General features: G+C 40.1%; 1 protein-coding gene across 4 annotated transcripts in view; it reads left to right on the top strand.

Moving 5' to 3' along the window:
- The window catches only part of LOC134812021 (probable E3 ubiquitin-protein ligase HECTD4), an 86174-nt gene extending 71380 nt beyond the window's left edge, over window positions 1–14794 (top strand). For all 4 annotated transcript variants that reach the window (XM_063819197.1, XM_063819196.1, XM_063819199.1 and 1 more), the window contains exons 41-53: window positions 1263–1458; window positions 1606–1884; window positions 2320–2480; window positions 2675–2894; window positions 3060–3224; window positions 3384–3585; window positions 3827–4021; window positions 4250–4483; window positions 4691–4860; window positions 5270–5382; window positions 11423–11570; window positions 11751–13439; window positions 13716–14794. In XM_063819197.1, coding sequence (XP_063675267.1) covers window positions 1263–1458; window positions 1606–1884; window positions 2320–2480; window positions 2675–2894; window positions 3060–3224; window positions 3384–3585; window positions 3827–4021; window positions 4250–4483; window positions 4691–4860; window positions 5270–5382; window positions 11423–11570; window positions 11751–13439; window positions 13716–13910 — 3967 coding nt within the window. In that variant the 3' untranslated portion in view covers window positions 13911–14794. The remainder of the gene's footprint in view (window positions 1–1262; window positions 1459–1605; window positions 1885–2319; window positions 2481–2674; window positions 2895–3059; window positions 3225–3383; window positions 3586–3826; window positions 4022–4249; window positions 4484–4690; window positions 4861–5269; window positions 5383–11422; window positions 11571–11750; window positions 13440–13715) is intronic.
- Window positions 14795–21075: the final 6281 nt, after the last annotated feature.

Here is a 21075-nt window from a genome sequence, read left to right as displayed (position 1 = left end):
AACACAATTAAATAATAAGATTCAATGAAGCTGTAAGACCAAGAAAAAAACTACCAGTTTTATAAGAATAAAGCTTCTCCGAATCATATTTTGACAAAATGAATAAGCATGTCTTTAAACCAATTTTAAACATATCCACTGTATAACACATTTTAACTGAATTCAAGTTGAAAATGAAACATAGCGATGATAGGTCTTATTAAATCGATCACTCATCTTCTAACATCACTATGTCAGTGCCTTCCGCTTCCAGTTGATCATCACTTCCTGACTAGTGTAATCTTTCGAGCAATCCTTTCAAATCCTCCAATATTTCTTTGGACTTGGATTCGTTCTACTGCTTTTCACCAATCCACATACTGGTCCAAATTCTATGTTAAAAATAGACATCAAATCGCACTTCCTTCTATAAGAAAATGGGAAAAATAGTGCAAATAAAATTGGCATAAATTTACTATCGGACGATATAAGTGAGGTTTAAATTTCATGTGATAAGGTATTTTACATTTATCTGACTACGAACACGTATTTGACATTCGGAAATCTGATGATGAATTTTTAGTAGCAGGAACAAGAGACGACAACGACAAACAAACTCCAGATTTAACATACCGACTACAAGAAATAAATACAGTCCCTTAACAACCACAACAACAACCACGACAACACCCACGACAACACCCACCCTGGGCCCTCCCCCTCGAGGTGCAGGTGGCCGGGGGAGGGGCATGAGAACCAGGAATAGGAACACTCGCTTGTTGCTGGATGAGGGGTCACCTTCAGTTCACTTTCTAGCAGGACTCCTCGATCCAACCCCAAATCTGATCCCAAGTTCCGAATACCCTCCAGAAAATTTGATGATTCTGGAGTCCGGGGAAGAAGAGTCCAGAAGGGCCAGCTCGTCGAGCTCGTCCTCCTCGATGTATAATTTCTTCAATCTCGATACTCGAACAACTTCTTCGAGTTCCAATGTTTCCAGACAAGTGTCCAATGGATCCATTAGTGTGACTGACAGTTCATCCGACTTTACTGGACCTGATAAATGCGATCCTAGACTTTGTAAACTCAATCTTATCGAACAGTAGGGACAGATAACAATTAATAAATTTGTGCTGACTTTACACTCTTGAAATCACCTGTCTTTCAAAACATTTTTCTACTCTTATACTGTAATCCACATATTTGGCAGATAAATTAACGAATTGTAGTGAAAATTATAGTAAACACTTCACTACAATTGTTACAAAACGCACCTCCATCAGGCAAATGTTGTACCACGAGAACATTCTAGCAAACCTGTACTGTCGGTCGGCTCTGCTGGCTCTGGTGGAGAACCCGCGACCTTTCTTTAGACTGCCTCGACAGCTGAGCTCCCGGGCCACCAGTCACACCACCTCCCCAACTGACGATCAGGAGTCTTGTAGTTCCTCCTCCATCAGCCTTCCTCTCTCTGGATTTGTGAGTCTTGTTTGTCAGCAATTTGTTGTCACGTTTCCTATTTTGTGCCTTTTTGTTCATTATTGGTGACTTCACAAGATTAAAGTCATTAAATGTTCATGTATTTTTAAAATAATTTGACTTTAACCACTGATTCTTCTCTTTCAGACCTCAGACAATCTCGAGCCCCCTAACACGGAATACGTTAATATGCTTTCCAAAGAGCTCCTCAGAGGTCCTCAACCAAACGGCACCGTCCCGCCTCTAACCGAGTCATGCTCCAGAGGGTCTCGACAAGTCCTCGATTACAACAGTCTCATTCCTTCCAGACTTTTCTACAGCAATAGCAGTAGACTAAAGGACGCTTTACATAAGATGATCAGTAATTCTGTGACCGAGGAGTGCTCCTTGATGTCGCTTACTGCCAGATTCTGCAAAGTTCTTAACGTAAGCATCACCTTGCTATTGACAGTGATGAGTGAATAACAGCGTTTACAGCGTATAGAGTGTATAGTATGGTGATATTATTTTACATCTTGGCGTTGATGTTTTAGTTACTATGGTAGTGTCTTCGTGTATGCGTCATGGAGTATAATATATATATTCTCATATCTTTTTCAATTTTTTGTTTTAAGACCTGTACGTACCTTAGCGTCCACCCAAGCAGTAAACAGCCCGTGTGGATAGAAAGGACGACATTTGGTGTTTGCAACGGGAACGCTGACGTCCTCCTTAATTGAGGCGTCAGAACTAAGTTGCTATTTTGAATTGTTCAATCGTTTATACGTTTAGAACAGTACAGTACCTAGCTTTAAAAATATTTCCTTGTGTTTGAAATTTTACAGCTAAAATTAAACGAAACCTAACATTTTCTACTCATAGGATTCTCCGAACAAGTTTACGATGGATACAGTCAGATTAACAGACATGAAGGCGAGCTACGACGTTAATTTCACTAACGCGGCGTACATATACGTTTCCTGCAGGATAACGTCTCTTGATGAGAAGAGCAGTGACAACTACCCCAAGTGTCCATGGATCAGGTTAATTTGTCATTTCAACACTTACTGCGTCATTTCTCTTCTACGATATCAAATTACAGCACAACGTACGTGTTAAACTAAAACCTGCATAAAGTCGTATACGTGGTTAGAACGATTGAAGAAAGGAAATTAATTTTATAATCACGACCTGACCACATAATCCAACCTGTAACTCATCCCCCATTTTTCTGCAGAGTGTTTGCACATAACGGTATACAAGGTTTAGCTAGGGACGGTCAGCCGCTCCGACAAGAAGTGGTACACTACCCCTATAACAGTACCACATACAGTACCGCCTACCAAGAACCAGCTGCCGTCTCAGTTCAGAGTATCGCCAGGTTCCCTACTGTTATGATACCCTTTGATAGGGTCCATGTCAGAACTATTTCCAGTACTCCTTCTCCACCAGTACAGGTTAGTTCACTAGACAACTCTCATTCTGTAAACAATATTATGTATTGTGGCAATTGTCAATTAAATTCAATTACTTATCCAATTAATATTATGTTAATTATAATTGATTATCATTAAGTTATAATCTCCTGCTTATATTTTAATTACTAACTACAATTTGCTCAGGTCCACCTACACAGCGTCCCTGCAGAGTTCTGTCTAGCTATGTCCTACATTGAGACTCTGATAGAAGTGGCCAACACAGACCAGTGTCCTACATCTATCCTACTGTACTGTGCTGAAGCAATGTGCAAAGTGCTGTTACGTGTCGATCTTGTGCCTCCCATCAAGGTACAGTGTGGTATTAAACGCTCTATATTATACAACATCCAATGCCCCGTTCAATAATTCATGAACTCAGCGTTTCTCGCCTTTACACTTTTACACGTTCTTTAAATTACCTCACAGGAACATCTTAAAGTTTATAAATGTATGGTCCCACTATTCCAGGAGTTGCTGTTCCATTGTCTTGCAGAACTGATCCGTCTCATCCCTACCAACACTCCTGCTCTTGTGTTCCCTAACACTAAACTCAAACCCTTCCTATCTGAACTACTCTCACTCTTCTCCCACGAGCTTAAAGCTAATGGAGTCAGTAAGAAGAAAGAAGTCAGTTCTCTCAAGGACCTCAGAGTTTCTACCTACTTCCAGGGTTAATAATAACATTATACAATGATAACTGAGGATAAAGTGACGAATGATCTGTTTAAATCTGTGGTGTTTCTAGCATTATACTTTCATAAACATGCATAGTAGTGGTTAGTCACAAAACTCACAATATTCTTGCATATCAATATTCTCAAGATTCATGTCTTAAACCGCTATTTAGATAAGTAGCTCGATTTAAAATGTTAAAGAAACAAATTCTAAACCAAACACTGTCTCTTCTCCAGGACTAGTGGAGTTGGTATTTGCCCTGCGAGAGATTGTCGCTGAACCGCTGACATCCCCTAAATCGGAGCAAGGAGCCGATGAGGAGAGCAAGGAGGCGGAGGAAACTAAGAGTTCTCCTCTGGTTAAGAGATCTAAATCCGGCGGAGACAGGGCCGGGTTGACTAAGCGGAGAAAACTCCGGGTTAAACAACGTGGTGAGGACCAGAGACCATTTGTTTGTCGTGGAACATTTATTGAAACAGAGTTTTCCAGTGTTATTACCCAAGATACTTCTGTTTTACTTTTTATAAACAAATACAAATCAAGACACACCGAATTTCATTGATGAACATTTTAAGAAGTTTGTGTTCCTTGAAAAGAATGATTTAGTATAAAGTAATATCCCATGATGCAGATAGCTATTGATACAACCACCCTTCCAGGGAGAGACAGCACCAAGTCACCACCAGACCCAGACTCTGAACCAGGACAAGTCCAACCCTGGTTTGAGATGGCGCTCACGTGCAATCTCATCCTCCGTAACCTAGTTGATAAACACCCCCGTGGGAATGAAGGTGTAAAACAGTCGCTATGCCAGCTGAGAGAATCTCTCGCCACGTGCACTCCTACTGCGCGGCTCATCGTGATATGTGGGCTACCTACCTTCTACAGCAGAGGTAAATTTACGGCACATGCCTAGCTATTTTCTGTCAACGCAATGTAATATTTCTTTATTTGTCAAATTTAGAATAATTTAACCAGTAGCCACGCTACATGGATTGCCAGCGTTGGCCGGTAAAAAAGAGATTTGATGTGGTATGATGAATGATCTGGCCGCTGGCGCATGGCGAAATATATTAAAACTGACTATCAAATGGTGACAGAGCGAGTAGAGACAACAATAAACAGGCTGTGTTGCCCCTACGGTGGGGTAGTTGAAGGGGAGATATTCGTACCCTCTCACCATTTCCCTCTACCACCCTCCTCTAAAGACGAACAGCTCTGTAAAGGAGTTGCTGTTCTTCAACTCAACTGTTTTGAGAAGATCAAGGAGGTTTGTGCTCAAAGGCTATTTAAATTTTTTTTTGTTTTTTTTTTGTTGGGGACTGGCCCGTGGTACCAGCCAATGTTTACTCAAAAAATATATATAATATCAATGGTAATAAGAAATTCATCCCCGTGGGGCACGCACATGGATAAATATAAAATGTAAAGGAAATCTCAAATTATTCAATTTAATTTAATAGTTTGAGATTTGAAATTGAAAGGCTATTTAGGTTATTGGTGCGAATTTGTCTGACATTTTAGTAACTACGCGCTAAATTTACCTCCGTTTCAAAGAAATGGGTTAGGATATGCGTGGTATGTATTTACATTAAATATGCCTGGTATTCCAGGTAGATTGGATTTAGTAACTGTGACAAGTCAACTCTGGTCTCTATTCTAACCCTGTTTCCAACCAGGTGGTAGAAGTACTGCAGGAGAACAAGTTCCTGAAGGGTGATGTGAGCGGAAGTAACGCAGATAACAATAGAGCGTACTGTGTCGTTACTCTCGGTCCTGACTTACTCTGCAGGTATTACCTCTCAAACACCCACACTTTACTACAATTATTGTCACGGTTTGCTTTTTGGTTATTTAAATCGAGATAAACTGCAAGATTGGTTTTTTCGATTTGCAAAATTTTACACAAAGTTTCATTGAATTAGCATATGAAACCAACTGCAATCCAATCCACATTCCACTGTTTTTGTCGAGCAAAGTTAGCATCCTGGTCCTTACTCTGAGTAATTACAAACACTCTAAATCCGGAGAGGGATGTGTTGTATATAGAAGTTATCCCCACAGTTTTCCAATGATTCCCTGTACCCTCAAGAGAGGTGGTTATGGAGGGGGTTCTGCTGAATCCACATCCTGAGATATCTACGTCCGTATACATACCGTCCAGCTCATACGGGGTATTAATCCAGTTCGTAGCTCTCCTCCCTGGGGGTTATTACTTTAGGAATCGGAGTGGATGTTGATCCTACTGTCGTGAGAATACCTAGCTATCTTATTTAGCAACGTTTGCTTGAACTAATATTTGATGAGAATCTAAATTTCTGAAAAACTGATAAGGGTTGAGTTATGGTAAGTTTAAAATTTGTGAACATAAATCTCGTAGGATTTCAGAAACTGGCCCAAAATTTGAGTGGTGACCTACCAGTAGTTCCAGAGCATACTTTAGCACAGGGTGCCGGACCGTTCTCTTCTTCTCCGTTCAATATTGTAATTTCAGCTCCAGCCAAAGCGAACAGAACAACTAGCCAACAAAACTCCATTTTCTAGCTCTGATAAACTCCTAACTCGTAGACAAGCGTAAAATTATTATTGAATTTTGGTTACTGTTCGTTATTTATAGTTGGGACTAGTCGCTGTAAACTTTTAACTCGTTTTGTAAATTTCTAGACATAAGAACATCTGTCAAAATAGTGTGACAGTGCACCTCAGTTTATGGTCTGGTAAATATTTGTGTTGTTGGTTACAGCAATAAACAATAGAAGTAACTGGATGAACTGATGAAGTGTCCAGATGTTCTGACTTTTAGGGATGTAATCATAAGCATCCATGAACCTTTTGCAGCACAACGCAGTAACATGACATAAGTGGTATTTAAGTCTTCTTATGTCAAGGTGGCCTACCAGTTACCAGTTATGTTATTCGTGGTTACTGGTTGACTATAAACTTACCAACCACCACTATCCCTCTCAAACACGTCGCGTCATGAGATAAAATGTCAGAAAAAGATATCCAAAATTCGTGACATACCAGTAGTTCCAGAGCATACTTTAGCACAGGGTGCCGGACCGTTCTGTTCTTATCCGTTCAATATTGTAATGTCAGCTCCTGTCAAAGTGAACAGAACAACTAGACAAAAATACTGCATTTTATAGCTCCTAAAGACTCCAAAATCAAAGACAACCGTAAAATTAGTGACTTTTTTTGGGTACAACACTTGTATTTACAGGCCTAAAATGTTATTTACATCGAGATAAACTACTGGATCGGTTGGTCAATTTACAAAATTCAAACCATCGGTCAAAACAAAAGTTGTATCTAATTAGCATATGAAACCAACTGCAATCCAATCCACATTCCACTGTCCCTGTCGAGCATGCTGTTCATCTATGTGGCCATGTTGAGGCATAACAAAAACCCTGAAATCTGTCAGGGTAGTGCTGTATACAGAAGTTATCCCGACTACTCTCCATTGATCTCCGATTCCCTCCAGAGATGTAGTCACAGAGGGGATTCTGACGAACCCACACCTGGAGATATCTACATCCGTGTACATTCCTCCCAGATCAAATGGTGTTTTAACCCACTGAGTAGTCGTTCTCCCTGGAAATATACAGCTTCATTAGTCGGAACTTGGTGGGTGCTTTAATTGGTGTGTAATGGTATGGCATGAAGCCATATTAATATCAGTTAGAGGAACAGGTTAAGTTTATAAGACTGATAAGGGTTGAGTTGTGATAACAAAGTGAATATAAATCAAAGTTATTTTAAAGGTTTAGGAGTTGAAAATAGGCCAAAAGACGTTAATATGTATGTACCAGTAGTTCCAGAGCATACTTTAGCACAGGGTGCCGGACCGTTCTCTTCTTCTCCGTTCAATATTGTAATGTCAGCTCCTGCCAAAGCGATCAGAACAACTAGCCAACAAAACTGCATTTTATAGCTCTGATAAACTCCAAACTTGTTGACAACTGTAAAATTTGTATTGAATTTAGATGTGTTCTTTATTTATAGTCGAGGGGGAATATGGGACTAGTCGCTGTAAAATTTTAACTCCTTTTGTAAATTTCTGGACATTGGAGCATCTGTCAAAATACTTTGGCAGTGCACCTCAATTTATGGCATGGTAATTATTTTTGTTGTTAATTACAGCAATTATAAACAATAGAAGTAACTGGATGGTCTGATGAAGTTTCCAGATGTTTTGAGGGACGTAATACAGCACCTTTTGGCCAGTGATTCAGTGATCTTATGGAAACCTTTGCATGGTAGAGCACAGCAAGGCCGACCGAGACAAAGGTATTTGTTTATGTTACTGAAGGAAGTTGGAACAAATTTTAAGAGGAACTATGAACCCTGATGTGGGACAGGGATATATGGAGGGGGTTATCTGGCGTAGATTGGACTTAGTTCCGGCCTAGTAGTAGTAATAGTACTCTCACTCGTGCAAACGTCTTGTTTTAAAACGCTCCTCGTCAAATCTGAGTTGCCGAAGATCGACTATTTAAAGTCGGAGTTTCAACCATTCTTTGTTGATTTTACTATCCTTGTTACTATGTACCTCATTGGCCCTAATTGGTTCGACCCTAATTTATTTTTGGTTGATAGGGGTGGCAGACAACTGAACCCAATTGAACCTAGTTCCCACGCAGTTAACAGGCACCCAATCAGCTTAATTGGGTGACCAATCAGCTTAAATCCCAAAACGACAACTGAACCCAGGTCATATCACAACTGCATCCAAATTGGAAATACGACAACTGAACCCAAGGAAATACGACAACTGAACCCAACGATCGGATTTTCAGGATCTCCTTCTTCGCAGGGGACTGTGGTCATTATCACTATAGGATAGATTATGACCACTGTAATTTAGAGCATTGGAGCCCTGTGCTTACCCCGGTAAAATATTAATACATACATGCTACATGAAGATTGAAGAGGTCTCCTCCTAGTCGTTGGAGTGGCCTGCATCATATCACACACATCTCTTCTACGGTGTTCCACTCGTTTTAGAGCTAACTGTTTTACTGCGTCTCTGCTGATGTTATCGACACCTGTCAGCCGCATCCTCGAGAACACAGGCCATCCAGCCTTTACGGAGTCGTCCTCTCAGTCTCTTCCCATAGTTTGGTTTCTAATCCAGTGAAAAATTGGGAAACTGTGTCTATGGCATTCTGACAACGTGTCCGTCTAGCTTTGAAAGTTAACCTTGTAGATACGGATCTTGACGGGCGTTCTTATAGTTCCACTGTTTCATGTCTTCCAAAGCTGATGGAACTCACCATTAGCACGCTGGATACTTGGCTCAGGTTACTTGACTCAGATCTCGTGACTCCTGATGCTTTGGGAGGGCCTGCCATGGTTCAGATCTCGAGCCCTGGGTCGGATCTCGATGCTTGAGGAGCAGTGGATCGTATCCTTTTCGGCACGCTTCGTGAACACTTAAGCTTGTTAGATCAGATCTCGCGATCGAAAGGCACCTGAGACCTTGCAAGGCCTTGTCATCTATTAGTACGCTTGTTATACAGATCGGATCAATACATAAGGAAGAGAGATGGTGGTCACAGTATCGAATCATGGTTGTCTTCAGCAAGTACATCAGCGGACAAAGAGGAGCTCAACTTAGGAGCTTATCTACGACTACATGCCCATCCGAAATCAACGTGGTACTACCTAAACTAGAATCCCTCGCGAGAATTTTCCAACGATCACGAGCAGATAAGTCCGGATCTGCCAACAACTCCGAAGCACCAACCTCAACAGACCGAAATTATAGCGCTAGAAACCAGGCAGCAGCTAAACTAGAACGGTATTTGGAAACCTGTTAAACTGTTAGAGATTTCTAGTGACGATTGGGTTCAGTTGTCGTTTCAAAGTAAATTAGGTAGTCTGATTGGGTTTATAATTAATTTCCCAAGCTACCCTGTCTAGGAAAAGTCCAAATTGGGTTCAGTTGTCCGGTAGCCGTTGATAGTGATAAGGTATACTCAAAGAAACACCATTCTAAAATCTAAACAGTGAAAGTGAGTTGTTATAAATTCATTCCAAATCCATCATTAATTAACATTTTTTTGCGGCATAACTAACACCATTTAATCTTCATAATCAGTATTAATCGATTTGATTTCTTTAAAATAGTTCTGCCAGGAAATATTAAAATCAGCTTTGTCGTCCTCTGGAGGACGCTGAGTGGAGGTGTCCAAGTCGATTCTCTCCGTTCCATTCTCACTTTTGTTGAGAGGGAAGTCCCAGACCTCTAAAAGAACGGATTCCAGGTATTTCGCGATAATGAAAGTGGTCTTCAAGGTCCAGATATAGAGCTCAAAGCCTTCCACATTTTTAGGAAATTTTCCATCCAGTACCTTCATTATCTGACCTGTATCTTTAGTGGCATGCTCATAAAATCGCTGGTAGAATGATCTACCAGTAACGCCCACGTATATTGGGTAACGTTTTGACGATCCTGTGCTCACCCCTGCAGATTTCGTCGATTTCAGGTGCCGTCGGCACCATAAAAAGCAAACATACATTTTTTCCCCTAAAATCGAACGCTTTTTGCGCAAAAAATTGACTTCAACAGAAATTTAAACATGGCTTCAAATCCAAATTTGAACCAGAGATTTTTCACTTCCTCTCGATAAACTCAATTTTCAACCCAAAATAAAGTCTCAAAGGGGTAAATTACTCAGGTCAGGATTGTAGGCAATGATTATGCCAAACCATACATTTTTGTAAATTCATTAAACTTTTAATTTAGCCTAAAACACCATATTTCGCAAAATTTTAGGTTTAGGGCTTTTCAGATGATTTGGCTCCTCAACAGATACCGACGTACATAACGGTCAATATGTAGTTTAGGTTTACCTGGCCCGTAGGTTAGGAATGTGCCCGAGGAGGAAAAAAAAGCAAACTTAAGAAAATTTCTCGGGAACTTAAAAGTTCACCTCAAAACGAAATCTGCACCTATGCCTGTGCTTGATTTCATGTAGAACACATACAGGCCGCTTGCTATTGTACTCCGATACCTATCTATGTCAACCGGGGATAGAATTGGATCTTCATCGTATAGGTCAATGTCACAGCCAAGCTTTTTCAAGAAGTAAGCTATGAATGGACCAGAGGTTTCAGAGTGATTACCGCTATCCTCCTCGCTCATCTATCAATCTTAGTGAACTTGAACCTAAAGATTAGTACAGTAAATTTTACAATGCTTATCGTACATAATATTTTGAATGTAATCAGGTGATAGGAGCAGGTCTAAGGATTAGAAAATTTGCTGATACAAACATAAGACGATAAAAAGGATAAATTATTACTAACAAACTTTATACGCTACGTTAATAACCAATTCTGATCAGGTATCGCGTACATAAAATTATTATTATAGAAACCGTATAATATAATAGCAAATGGATAGGCAAACTACAATTTACTTCCTTTTTTCTTAGCAATTCGCTAACCTAATTTTTATCGATCTTCCAGACAACCGTGAAACTATTGCGTTTTGCATTTGGTCTGTGTTTTCATTTATAACAGAGAAGAAGATGTTTTGCACATCTTTTGTGTAAGGATCTTGAACGTAATAACAAATGTCGAAACAATTTAAAAGTGCATCATACATCATAGGCTATTCGGCTGGTATAGTACTTATATGTTAACTGAAGGACAACACATTATTACCAAATAATCAAATAAAGTGTCCAGATGTTTTTTGGGCTCAATAAAGCACCCATAGATCGCAATGCCTGATAAGCGTGCTGTTTTCAAGGTCACCTAACATTGGACAGTGAATCATCTTGCCAGTTCCCTCCCCTTAAAACAATCACGTGTTTCAGTTCGGACAACTCTGCCCTGATCTCCAGTGCTGTGGAACTTTATGCTACTCACAAACTCCTCACCCATGAAGGTGATCTGAACTCAGCTACTGAAGCTCTGCTAGCTAATGTCTTCTCCTCGTGTCCCGGCAAATCTCCCCTCAGCAAGGTTAGCTATTTAGATCCTGTGACTCAGACTGTTTATCATTTATTAAACTATCATTCAACTTAAAATCTCGGCTCGACTTTAATATCCGATTTAAGTCGATTAAATTACTAACTTTCAACGGGTCAATGATATTGACTGATAAAAGATAACCCAAGGTAATAAACATCTTCCCCCCACTAGGCTGCGTACAGCAACACATCAGAAGAGAACATGTTGTGTCCCTTCACGTCCCACTACGAGGACGATCTGCTCTCCACCATCAACTCCATCTACAAAGAACACGGCGAGAAAGCAAACCCAGAATCAGAGGAACTGTACCTCTCCAACTCTGGGTTCCTGACCTGGGCCACAGACCTGGCCACCAGCCGTCCTGTTCTCCTCTTGAGGTGTATCCTGGCTACTGGACACGATCTCCAGTACAACTTGTTGTATCCTGTGGACTCTGATTACCTCAACAAGCTCAACAAGTGTTGTCACCCCGAGGTTGACAAGACCATTGTAAGATATGTTAACAGGCTGTGCAGGAGCCGGGGTGTTTCCTCCAACAGGATATTCCCCCAGGAGATCCTGATGACGATATCAGATAGATCTGACCCTGAGTTGGTGGCCTTGTTTAATGTACCTATAGAGTACTTAAGACTGAGGTTTGCCTTCTTACAAGTCATCAACACATCTGTCTCCAAACATCTCCTCCCTGCTGTATCCCTCAGTACTGTCGACCTGGCTCCTCACTCCATCGGCTCCGTGCTCCTCCGAGGCAGGAACTTTCTGTTCTACGACGTGAAACTGGGGTACCTTAACTTTGTGATAAACAGCACGGACAGAAGATCAGGGGACAGTGTACCCCCGGAGATCATATTCGATCCTCTGACGTTCGTTTATCAGACGGAAAGGGAGATCGGCAACACTATCATAATGTTGGCTAAACAGCAGCTCAGTCGCACCCCCTCTACTGAACTTTGTGTCAAGTTAGCGGCCGGAGGAGATCCCATATTCCCCTTCAATGTGAAACTGACTGGAGAGAACGTAGCGGGAACCAGTGGTAGTTTCAGGTACTTTATCTGGTTAGTAGCTCAGGAGCTTCAGAGCTCTAGTCTACCTGTCCTGATCGAGTGTCCGTCCGCCAGTGCTGGTGAGAACAAAGGCAAGTTCCTCCTTGCTCCCAAGAACATTGATTACCACGACGAAGCTCTTCTTCTCTTCTTTGGGAATCTTCTCGGAGTGGCAATGAGAAGTGATGTTCCGTTCGCTGTGGACTGTTTGAGACCGTTCTGGACAAGAATATTGGGCGAACAAATTGACTTCGATACTGATCTTCGACAGTCTGACATTATTACTTACAATTTCTTGAAAGGACTGAATTCCATAACGTCGGAAGCAGAATTCAAGGAGCTAGTTTCAAAGATGTGTCCTACCCACTTTTCGAATGAGGAGTGCTGTCCGGGATGCCCCTACAAGTTCAGCTATTCTTCCCTAGACGGTAGAGATGTTGAGCTACGAGCTGGTAGTCCCAGAATCACGTGGTCTAACCTGTCTCAGTTCATAGAGTGTACCAGGGAGTTGAGAAACTGTGAGCTCTCCGCTGAGAACATGATCCCCTTGATACAGTGCGGACTGGAAGCTGTCGTACCACTCGAGCCGCTCCGACTAATGGGACCTGACGATCTGCAGCTCAGAATTTGTGGGCAGCAGAATATCGACATTGGGTTTATAAAACTTCACACCATCTACCAAGTGGGTATATCACAGAGTGACAAACACATTGAGTATTTCTGGAACGTGGTAGAAAGTCTGTCGCAGGAGGACCTCCGGAAACTGATAAAGTTCGCGTGTAACCAGGAGAGAATACCTTTCTCCTGTCCTTGTCAGGTACTTTTAAAGCGCCTGCTAAAATATTTGTTTTTACTTCTCCTTATCATTTTAAGTTTAATTGATTGTTTTGCGCACTGGTATTGGAAGCGCTGGTGTTCGGCTTTATAAACCTCTTCAATGCCGAAAATACTTTCATGTCTTTTAACAACCCAACCACTTGAGCATTTTAGCAGCCTAAACATACTCCACGCCACGATTCCAATACATTTGAATGCTTTTGTCGTTCATCATTTGATGAAAGTTTCAAATCAAATCACCACTTTGCCCCCCTAGGAGAGTGGCCCGGAAGCGTCGCACGTTCCCCCCTATCCAATGAAGATAGCTCCGGCTGAGGGCCGAGACGACAGGCTGATCAGGAGCGAAACATGCATGTTCATGATAAAACTACCGCAGTACAGTAGCGAGGCGGTTATGAGGGAACGGATTTTACAGGCTATTAACTGTAGGGACGATCCTTTGAGTGGGTAGAAATAGATTTTATCCGCATGAGGATTGTGATAAGATTAAATATTAGCTTGCAATAATTTACTTGAGACGATTTAAAGGTGGATTGTCAATAGCGGGTAAACTATTTTGTACACGTTTTACTGTCGATTAATGTCTTGAATTGTCCATCAGCGGGCCTGGTATGGGACACTAAATGTTGCAACTGGAAACGGGGCGATGCACGTTTGTTTATATTTCTAATCGATTCGGAGCTTTCAAACTCGCCTGTCAAAACGAACGTGCCGCCACCACTGGTGATATTTATCTTAGGAACGATATGATTTTCTATCTTCTGACTCATGTGATAAGATGAAAGAGCTGATTCATTTTGTAAAAGGTGACCCTGAGTCATGAGTTTAACGACTTCGGGAATGTTTATTATGGAACTTCAAGAGGCTCCTTTGTATTTTCTAGCATGATTTAAGTTTTGTTAAGTAATACATAATTAATACTCGATCATTTGGCTGGCGGAAAGAATTCGGAAAAGATTGTTTGATTCAGTTGTTTTACAACTAAAACGAATTATGGTTTTTTTATCACAGTTCGCTCATATATTGATATCCTTTAATGAAAGAGCTTGTGAATGTGATCTAGTTTGACAAATTAGTGATTTAAATGTTGATCAATGACCTAAGTTGCAATTATTTCATGTTGAAGGTGCTTTCCCATCGCTAAATGCGATTGTAGATTTGCTGTTATCTGTTCATTCTCGTAGTTGAATGGCTAGTTATTAATTAATTTTTGAAGATCACTTTTGAAACATTTGATTATGATATCAAGCTTTGCAAATTTGTCAGCGAAACTGTAACGGTCTTTTTGAAATGTATAAAATTATTTGTCAAGCTATTATTAATTCACTATGTACAGATACTGGTAACAATTGTATTGATTTATCATGGCCAAAATTTTGTGCAGAAAGTCGTCCAGAACCTTTTCAGTTTTCATGGATCAAAAATCTGAATTTTACTAATAGTACATCTCCTGATAATAAGCAAAAACTTTGATGAAAGCTGCTAATTTCGTGTGGAAGAGAATAGTTGTCCTATCACCTATACTAACAGTTACTTAATGAAACTTTTTTTTTTTCTGAAAGATGAAAATGGAATCTCAGTTTTGAAGTAAGTGGTTGTACAGTGCTGGATTTGTCAACTATAATAAACTCTACCACCCCTACCACTACCAGTCTCGCCTACGACTTGAAACCGAGCCGTAGCTTAACTTTTCCTTTTAATTTTAATGGTCAAGCTATTTCGGGAATCATTTACTACTCAGAGTCAGACTCTGTTCCCGACACAACGTAATCTGAGAAGCTAACTGCTAACGTCAGTAAACTTAAAGTAATACAGCACAAGGCCAGTTAATGATAATATGGTACGCGTACAAATCGTATCATAAAACATTATGAATTCCGTTCAAACAAGACTGGACACTTCTTAAAGTGAAATGCACTGCTTTATATAGTATGAAAATCCTTAAATCCACTAACTCCACAAAATCCACTAACTCCAGTAACATTATATTAATATAGGTATCTTCTAGGGTTCTCTGGAGTATAAGCTCCAATAACAAATTTGAGTGTAGCGTTAAGCCCGCGTGACTGACTTGGCTCCGACGTTTGTCATGGTGAAATGAATTGGGGCTAAGATCGGAGTTGTAGTGTATAGTATTAGTAAGAACTACTTCTTACAATATGATAGACCTGATGCGGCAATGTCCTATGCACCCATCTGTTTCGCCTCTATCGCATTAAATAAGCGAAGGTCAGAAGAATGGGTTACCGTCATGTATTAGAATTAGACAGCAGAGGAACGGGTCAATATGATGACGCTGAAGATATTTCACACGATAGTTTCTGTACTATTACTAAGAGCACCAACTTGCAGGTGGAATTTGATGGCATTAAACCAACAATAGCAACATGTGTACTTTGTACTTGCCGACAAGGAAATATTGCCTGTAGAGTGTAGATCCTTGGTATATAAGCAACATTTGACAGACCATAGTGTGGAGTGAGCTATGTGCCCATCCTTGGAGAACCCGGTGGATGTCCTTGCTGTACGGCAGTGTTAAACAAGGAACTGAAACCGAGGGGTTCCGTTCAGGCCCTTCACATTTTGTTTCTGTCTAGTTCTAGTGTACCGTCACAATAGTGACTTTAATATAAACGATCCCTTGAGCATTGAGGCTGAGGGTTACTGGGTGGCACTAAGTCTGTCATTCTGTCATATGTGTTTATGATTGTGGACACAAAAGCCTGAGGTCTCCAAGTCCATGTCCTACACACTGCCCAATACAAGTGCACGGCCACATCGTGGCTTTCGCCACGGTATCACAATGCTGGCAAGCATTACCGTCGCCCTTATATTCACAATACTATTTACCCCCTATACTATTATATCCCCTTTTTTGTTTTCCAGGCATTAAGACTCATCGAAAGTAGTTCAGCAGGTATATTTAAGCTCAAAACATTCTAATTCAATGTTAAAGATGACAGGAATAAGAAATAGTTATATGAAGGTTTTTAAGAAATTTGCGCAAAATACGCGCCAGCATGTTATACGAAATTAGGTAAAAAACCCAAAATCGCCATATTCAGGTGCCTTAAAAACCATGTTAAAATTGAGTAAGAGATCTGAAACTTTGCAGGGCGTCTAGACCTTGTCCAAATCGATTGTAAACAAAATTTCATGTTTCAGCAGTATCGGCAAGTGGGTTTTCTGGAACCTCTGTTTTACAACAGATTGTCGTGAAGTATATATATGTATATATGTATATATGTATGTATAGACGCTTTTGGCAGTCAATTGTAGCCTACATTTAAGTGTCCGTAGATCCAAAAGTATAAACGATACAGTCATCTCGAACCACAGGTTTTAAAGATAATCGTTTAAGCTTTAGTTTACATTGTATTGAAAAATAATTTAACGTCATCATCATCACTTGATGACGTCATCAAATTAAGTGTTTTTAAAACTTAATTTTTGACAAAGTAACAACTTTTCAAATCGATTTTACACCATTAAGAAGTAATTTTATTCAAAATCTGAGGACATTTTCATCTTAGATAATTGTTCAAGCATTCCGAAAATCTACCGGAAAAGTTTCCTACCTTGCTCCTTCATAAAGATATTTGCTATTGAAGTTAGTGCTTTTTTGAAGAATAATTTTATAAAAACACAAAAGTTGTGAATTAGTATTCTCTGGTGTTGGGCCATCCCTTGGGTTGTGGAGCTCAATTTTGCTTCTTAAAGGTCTAAATTGTGTTATAGGCTAGTTTTAAAGTTGAAAATCGAAAAGTTGCACACGTGGGGACACGCCCAAATTGATTTAAAATAGCTAAAATCACTAAAAATTGTTATTTTCACGATTTTTATCAACTTTGGAGTCCCGTTGTGATCCAAGTTCTTTTTGAAATCTTCTGAAACTTTGCATGCTTATCAAACTATATATTAAATACCACTATGCAAAAATTTACGGTGATTCAATATTGTATGCGCACGCAACGTCCGCTCAAAGTTTGCACGTGCGAAAGGTGAGAATTTTGCTCATTCGTGATTTCGAATATATTCTGCTTTCCACGATATTTAAATGGCATTATATATGAATTTAATGCCAACCTAAATGAGTAAAAAGTGCCATATTCAGTCGGTTATCGACAGATATACCTACCTAAACACAAGGAAAATTTTTCAAAGGCAGAATATCGAAATCGTTGAAATTATCTCCTTATTTATAATTATGTTAATGAAGTTTCGACTGTGTAAATTATCCTGACATTATAATCAAAAAGAGATGATATTTGACCAAAACCCATAATCATGGGTAGAGTGTACCGCTGCCAGTGTCTCTCTTTTCCAAACAAAAGGAAATGATATTAATTTGAGGAACCGTCCGCTAATGCAAAATGATACCGAGAATGAAATCGGTCGCTCGCTTTTCCCATTTAATAAATTTTATTACAATTCGTAAGCCGTGAATGAATGGGAAAAGCGAGCGACCGATTTCATTCTCGGTATCATTTTGCATTAGCGGACGGTTCCTCAAATTAATATCATTTCCTTTTGTTTGGAAAAGAGAGACACTGGCAGCGGTACACTCTACCCATGATTATGGGTTTTGGTCAAATTTCATTAAATGAAATGAGGATCGCGAGGTGAGACATGAAGCGCTCCTATTAAATCGCTCGCCCAAATTTTAAGAAAATTCTTGTGAAAAGGCCCTTTGAGTATGAAATTGATCTGATTCGGTTTATTTTTGGACGCTGATTCCGAATCACCCCCCATGACGTAGGGTAAAAATGCTTCCCTGGAGAGTTATGGGCAAAAAAACCGTTTTGGTCACGTGACAGGCTAGTAAAACATGAATTCGATTGTTTAGGGCTCGGGTTAGGGTTAGGGTTGTGGTAAGGGTTATGGATAGCTTCGGGGTTATGGTTAGGGTTAGGGTTGGGATTAGGGTTTATGTAAAACCGTTTTGTACGGCTGCAAAACCATAAAAACCAAAGTCATGTGAAATTTTTGGGCGAGCGAATTAGTTAGACTTAGAGCCGACATGAAGAGCAAAGAGGTCCTCAGTGCTCAGGTCACAGGTATTGCTGAAAGTAAAGTTTTAACTAGCTTGCTAGTCTATTGTTTGCTCCTCTCACGTTTACCTGGGAACCCCAGGCTAAAAGTAAATGTTCATAAACAAATGAATGCCGAATAGAGATTCGTCGGAGTGACAGGCTAAGCGCCGCCCAGTAACTCTCTCGTAGTATATCATATATGCGAGAAGCTCGAAAAGAGCGCGCGCGCCGCGCATTGGGAAAACTGGTGAGCTATATCACAAATAAAATAAATGTTGTTGTTGTTTGTTGTGTGAAACATGAAAGAAAAGTGAAAATGCGTGTGGCAATAAAGTACAAAAGTAAAATAAGTTACTTTTGAGACATGAGCAATGAGAGAAGCAAACCCAACACCAGAAACCAATATTACCTGGGCAATAAATATTTGGTATTACTATTAAGTGAAAGCTTTATCTTTTAACGCGGGTAATACTCGTAAAATATTATTATTTGTTCCAATTATTAAACGAGTCCAACTCGGCGCGCGTCTTGATAGGCTATAAACCTACAATTTGTTTTTCATCTTCAGTCTTTCAGTTTCACCGCTAACATTCGGTCTTTTAAAAAGTTTCCAGTTTTGTATCCCTTCGACTCGCATTATTATTTGTGCATTGTAGATTAATAACATATTAGTATAGTATCAAAACAAGTGTCGGGTTGGACTCGGCGCGCGTTTTGGTTGATTATTAACTTTCATGTATCAGTATTATATCACCGTTAATTGCGGAGTTGTAGCGTGATGCGTTACTGTGCTGCGCCGCGCACTCAATGAGGCTTCTCACAGCTAGATCGGCGAGATGCGCTACCATGTATGATGTACCAGCTACTGTGCCGCGCCGAGCTGCGATGAATTGACATTGGACATGGTCAATTAAATTTGAAATTGCGGAGGTACAATTTGGAATTACCGGACGTGTTGGATTGTTGACCATTGTTAATTGTCTGGCCCGGCGAGCGCCACTTCGTAGCACGTGCCATCGAGAAGAAAGCGTCGCGCGCTACTTCGAAGAAATTTAGACGAGTAACATTTGTCAAGTTGGATTGCCAATTAAATGTCTCTCAGCACCACGATGCTCGGAGAATGGGCATTGCCACAATGCAAAATTATATTAGGGGTCGTTTTTTCTATACTACTGGGCGGCGCTCAGCTTGTCAAATTCCGCCGCAGCTTTTATTGGCATGTTTATTTTCCATTTTCACACATCACAGCTCACAGCAACATCGCTAGATCGGCGAAATGCACTACTGTGTACTGTGCCTCGCCGAACTGCGATAAATTGACATCGTTAATTAAAAATAGCGCAATGTTTATTTGTTATTGAACGAACGTGCTCAAAAATCACTCTACAATCAATTTACTTAATTGACGATCTCAATTCATGGCAGCTCGGCGCCATGAATTGATACTCATAAAAATACTCGTAAAAATATTTGTTTCAAATATAGATGATAGACCGTCGACGAGTCCAACTCGGCGCGCGTCTTGGAACCCAGAATACCTTACTGGCTGGCCGTGTTACTAGAGGTGGTTTAATTTAAACAAATGGCTTGTATTGGCCTCGCGTGCGACATTAAGTAATTTGCCCGCGTGGCACATTTTGTAGATTTACAACCTACCAGGACGCGCGCCGAGTTGGACTCGTCGACGGTCTATATATGGAACAGATATTTTACGAGTATCACCCGTTAAATCTTCAAGCAGCCAGCACGTGACACAATTCAGCCAATCAGACGACAGGAATCCGCAAAGTTAAAGTTGCAAACTTTTGATCGACCCAAAATTTACTGGGCCGCGCCCAGCCTGTCACTCCGCCGAATCTCTATTCATTTGTTTATGAACATAATTAAACATCAAATAGCCTGGGATCCCCAGGTAAAGCTGCGAAGGATTGACGTCGTCAATCAAGACACAAAGTTAAAATGCTCCGCTGGCGAAAAACTGTCTCGATCACTGATATTATGTATGACCGTTGGTCTAATTTCTCGTTATATACAGCAGGGTGTCAGAATTATTGGCGTGTTTGAAATTTTATGATGAAATCAATATTTTTCGACGGGTCATAACTTTACTTCTGAATATCGAAATTACAAAATTCAAAAACTAGTCTGTAGACAATCGTCTGAATTTTTTCTTAAATTCAGAATTTTGTGTTGATGTACCTCAAAACCCATAATCTAGGCCGTTGTTTAAAGGGTCGATTCCATACTTGGTTAGATTTACGAAGGAGTAAGGGATTTATGCAGAGTTGAAAAATACGTATTTTATAAAATATCAAAAATACGTTAAATACGGCGTATTTTATTTTCGTTGAATAAAATACGTAATAAGTGTTATTGTACCATTGATACTGATAGCTCCAATAAAGTAATAAGTACTATTGCTTTATATAAATTTACGATTTTATCAAAACTCGCGTAGCTCTGTCGTTTTTCACCTCGCATATGACTTCAGAGTACTGGGCACGTGCTATACCAAAGCATTAAAGCGTTGAAGTTAAATAGAAATGTGTCTGAAAAAATGCAAACGAATGACATAACTTTAAT

This window comes from Bolinopsis microptera, chromosome 2 (assembly GCF_026151205.1).
Source record: "Bolinopsis microptera isolate Bmic1 chromosome 2, MBARI_Bmic_1.0, whole genome shotgun sequence".
NCBI lineage: Eukaryota > Metazoa > Ctenophora > Tentaculata > Lobata > Bolinopsidae > Bolinopsis > Bolinopsis microptera.
The sequence above is the reverse complement of the archived record's forward strand: the minus strand, read 5'-3'. Positions and strand labels throughout refer to the sequence as shown.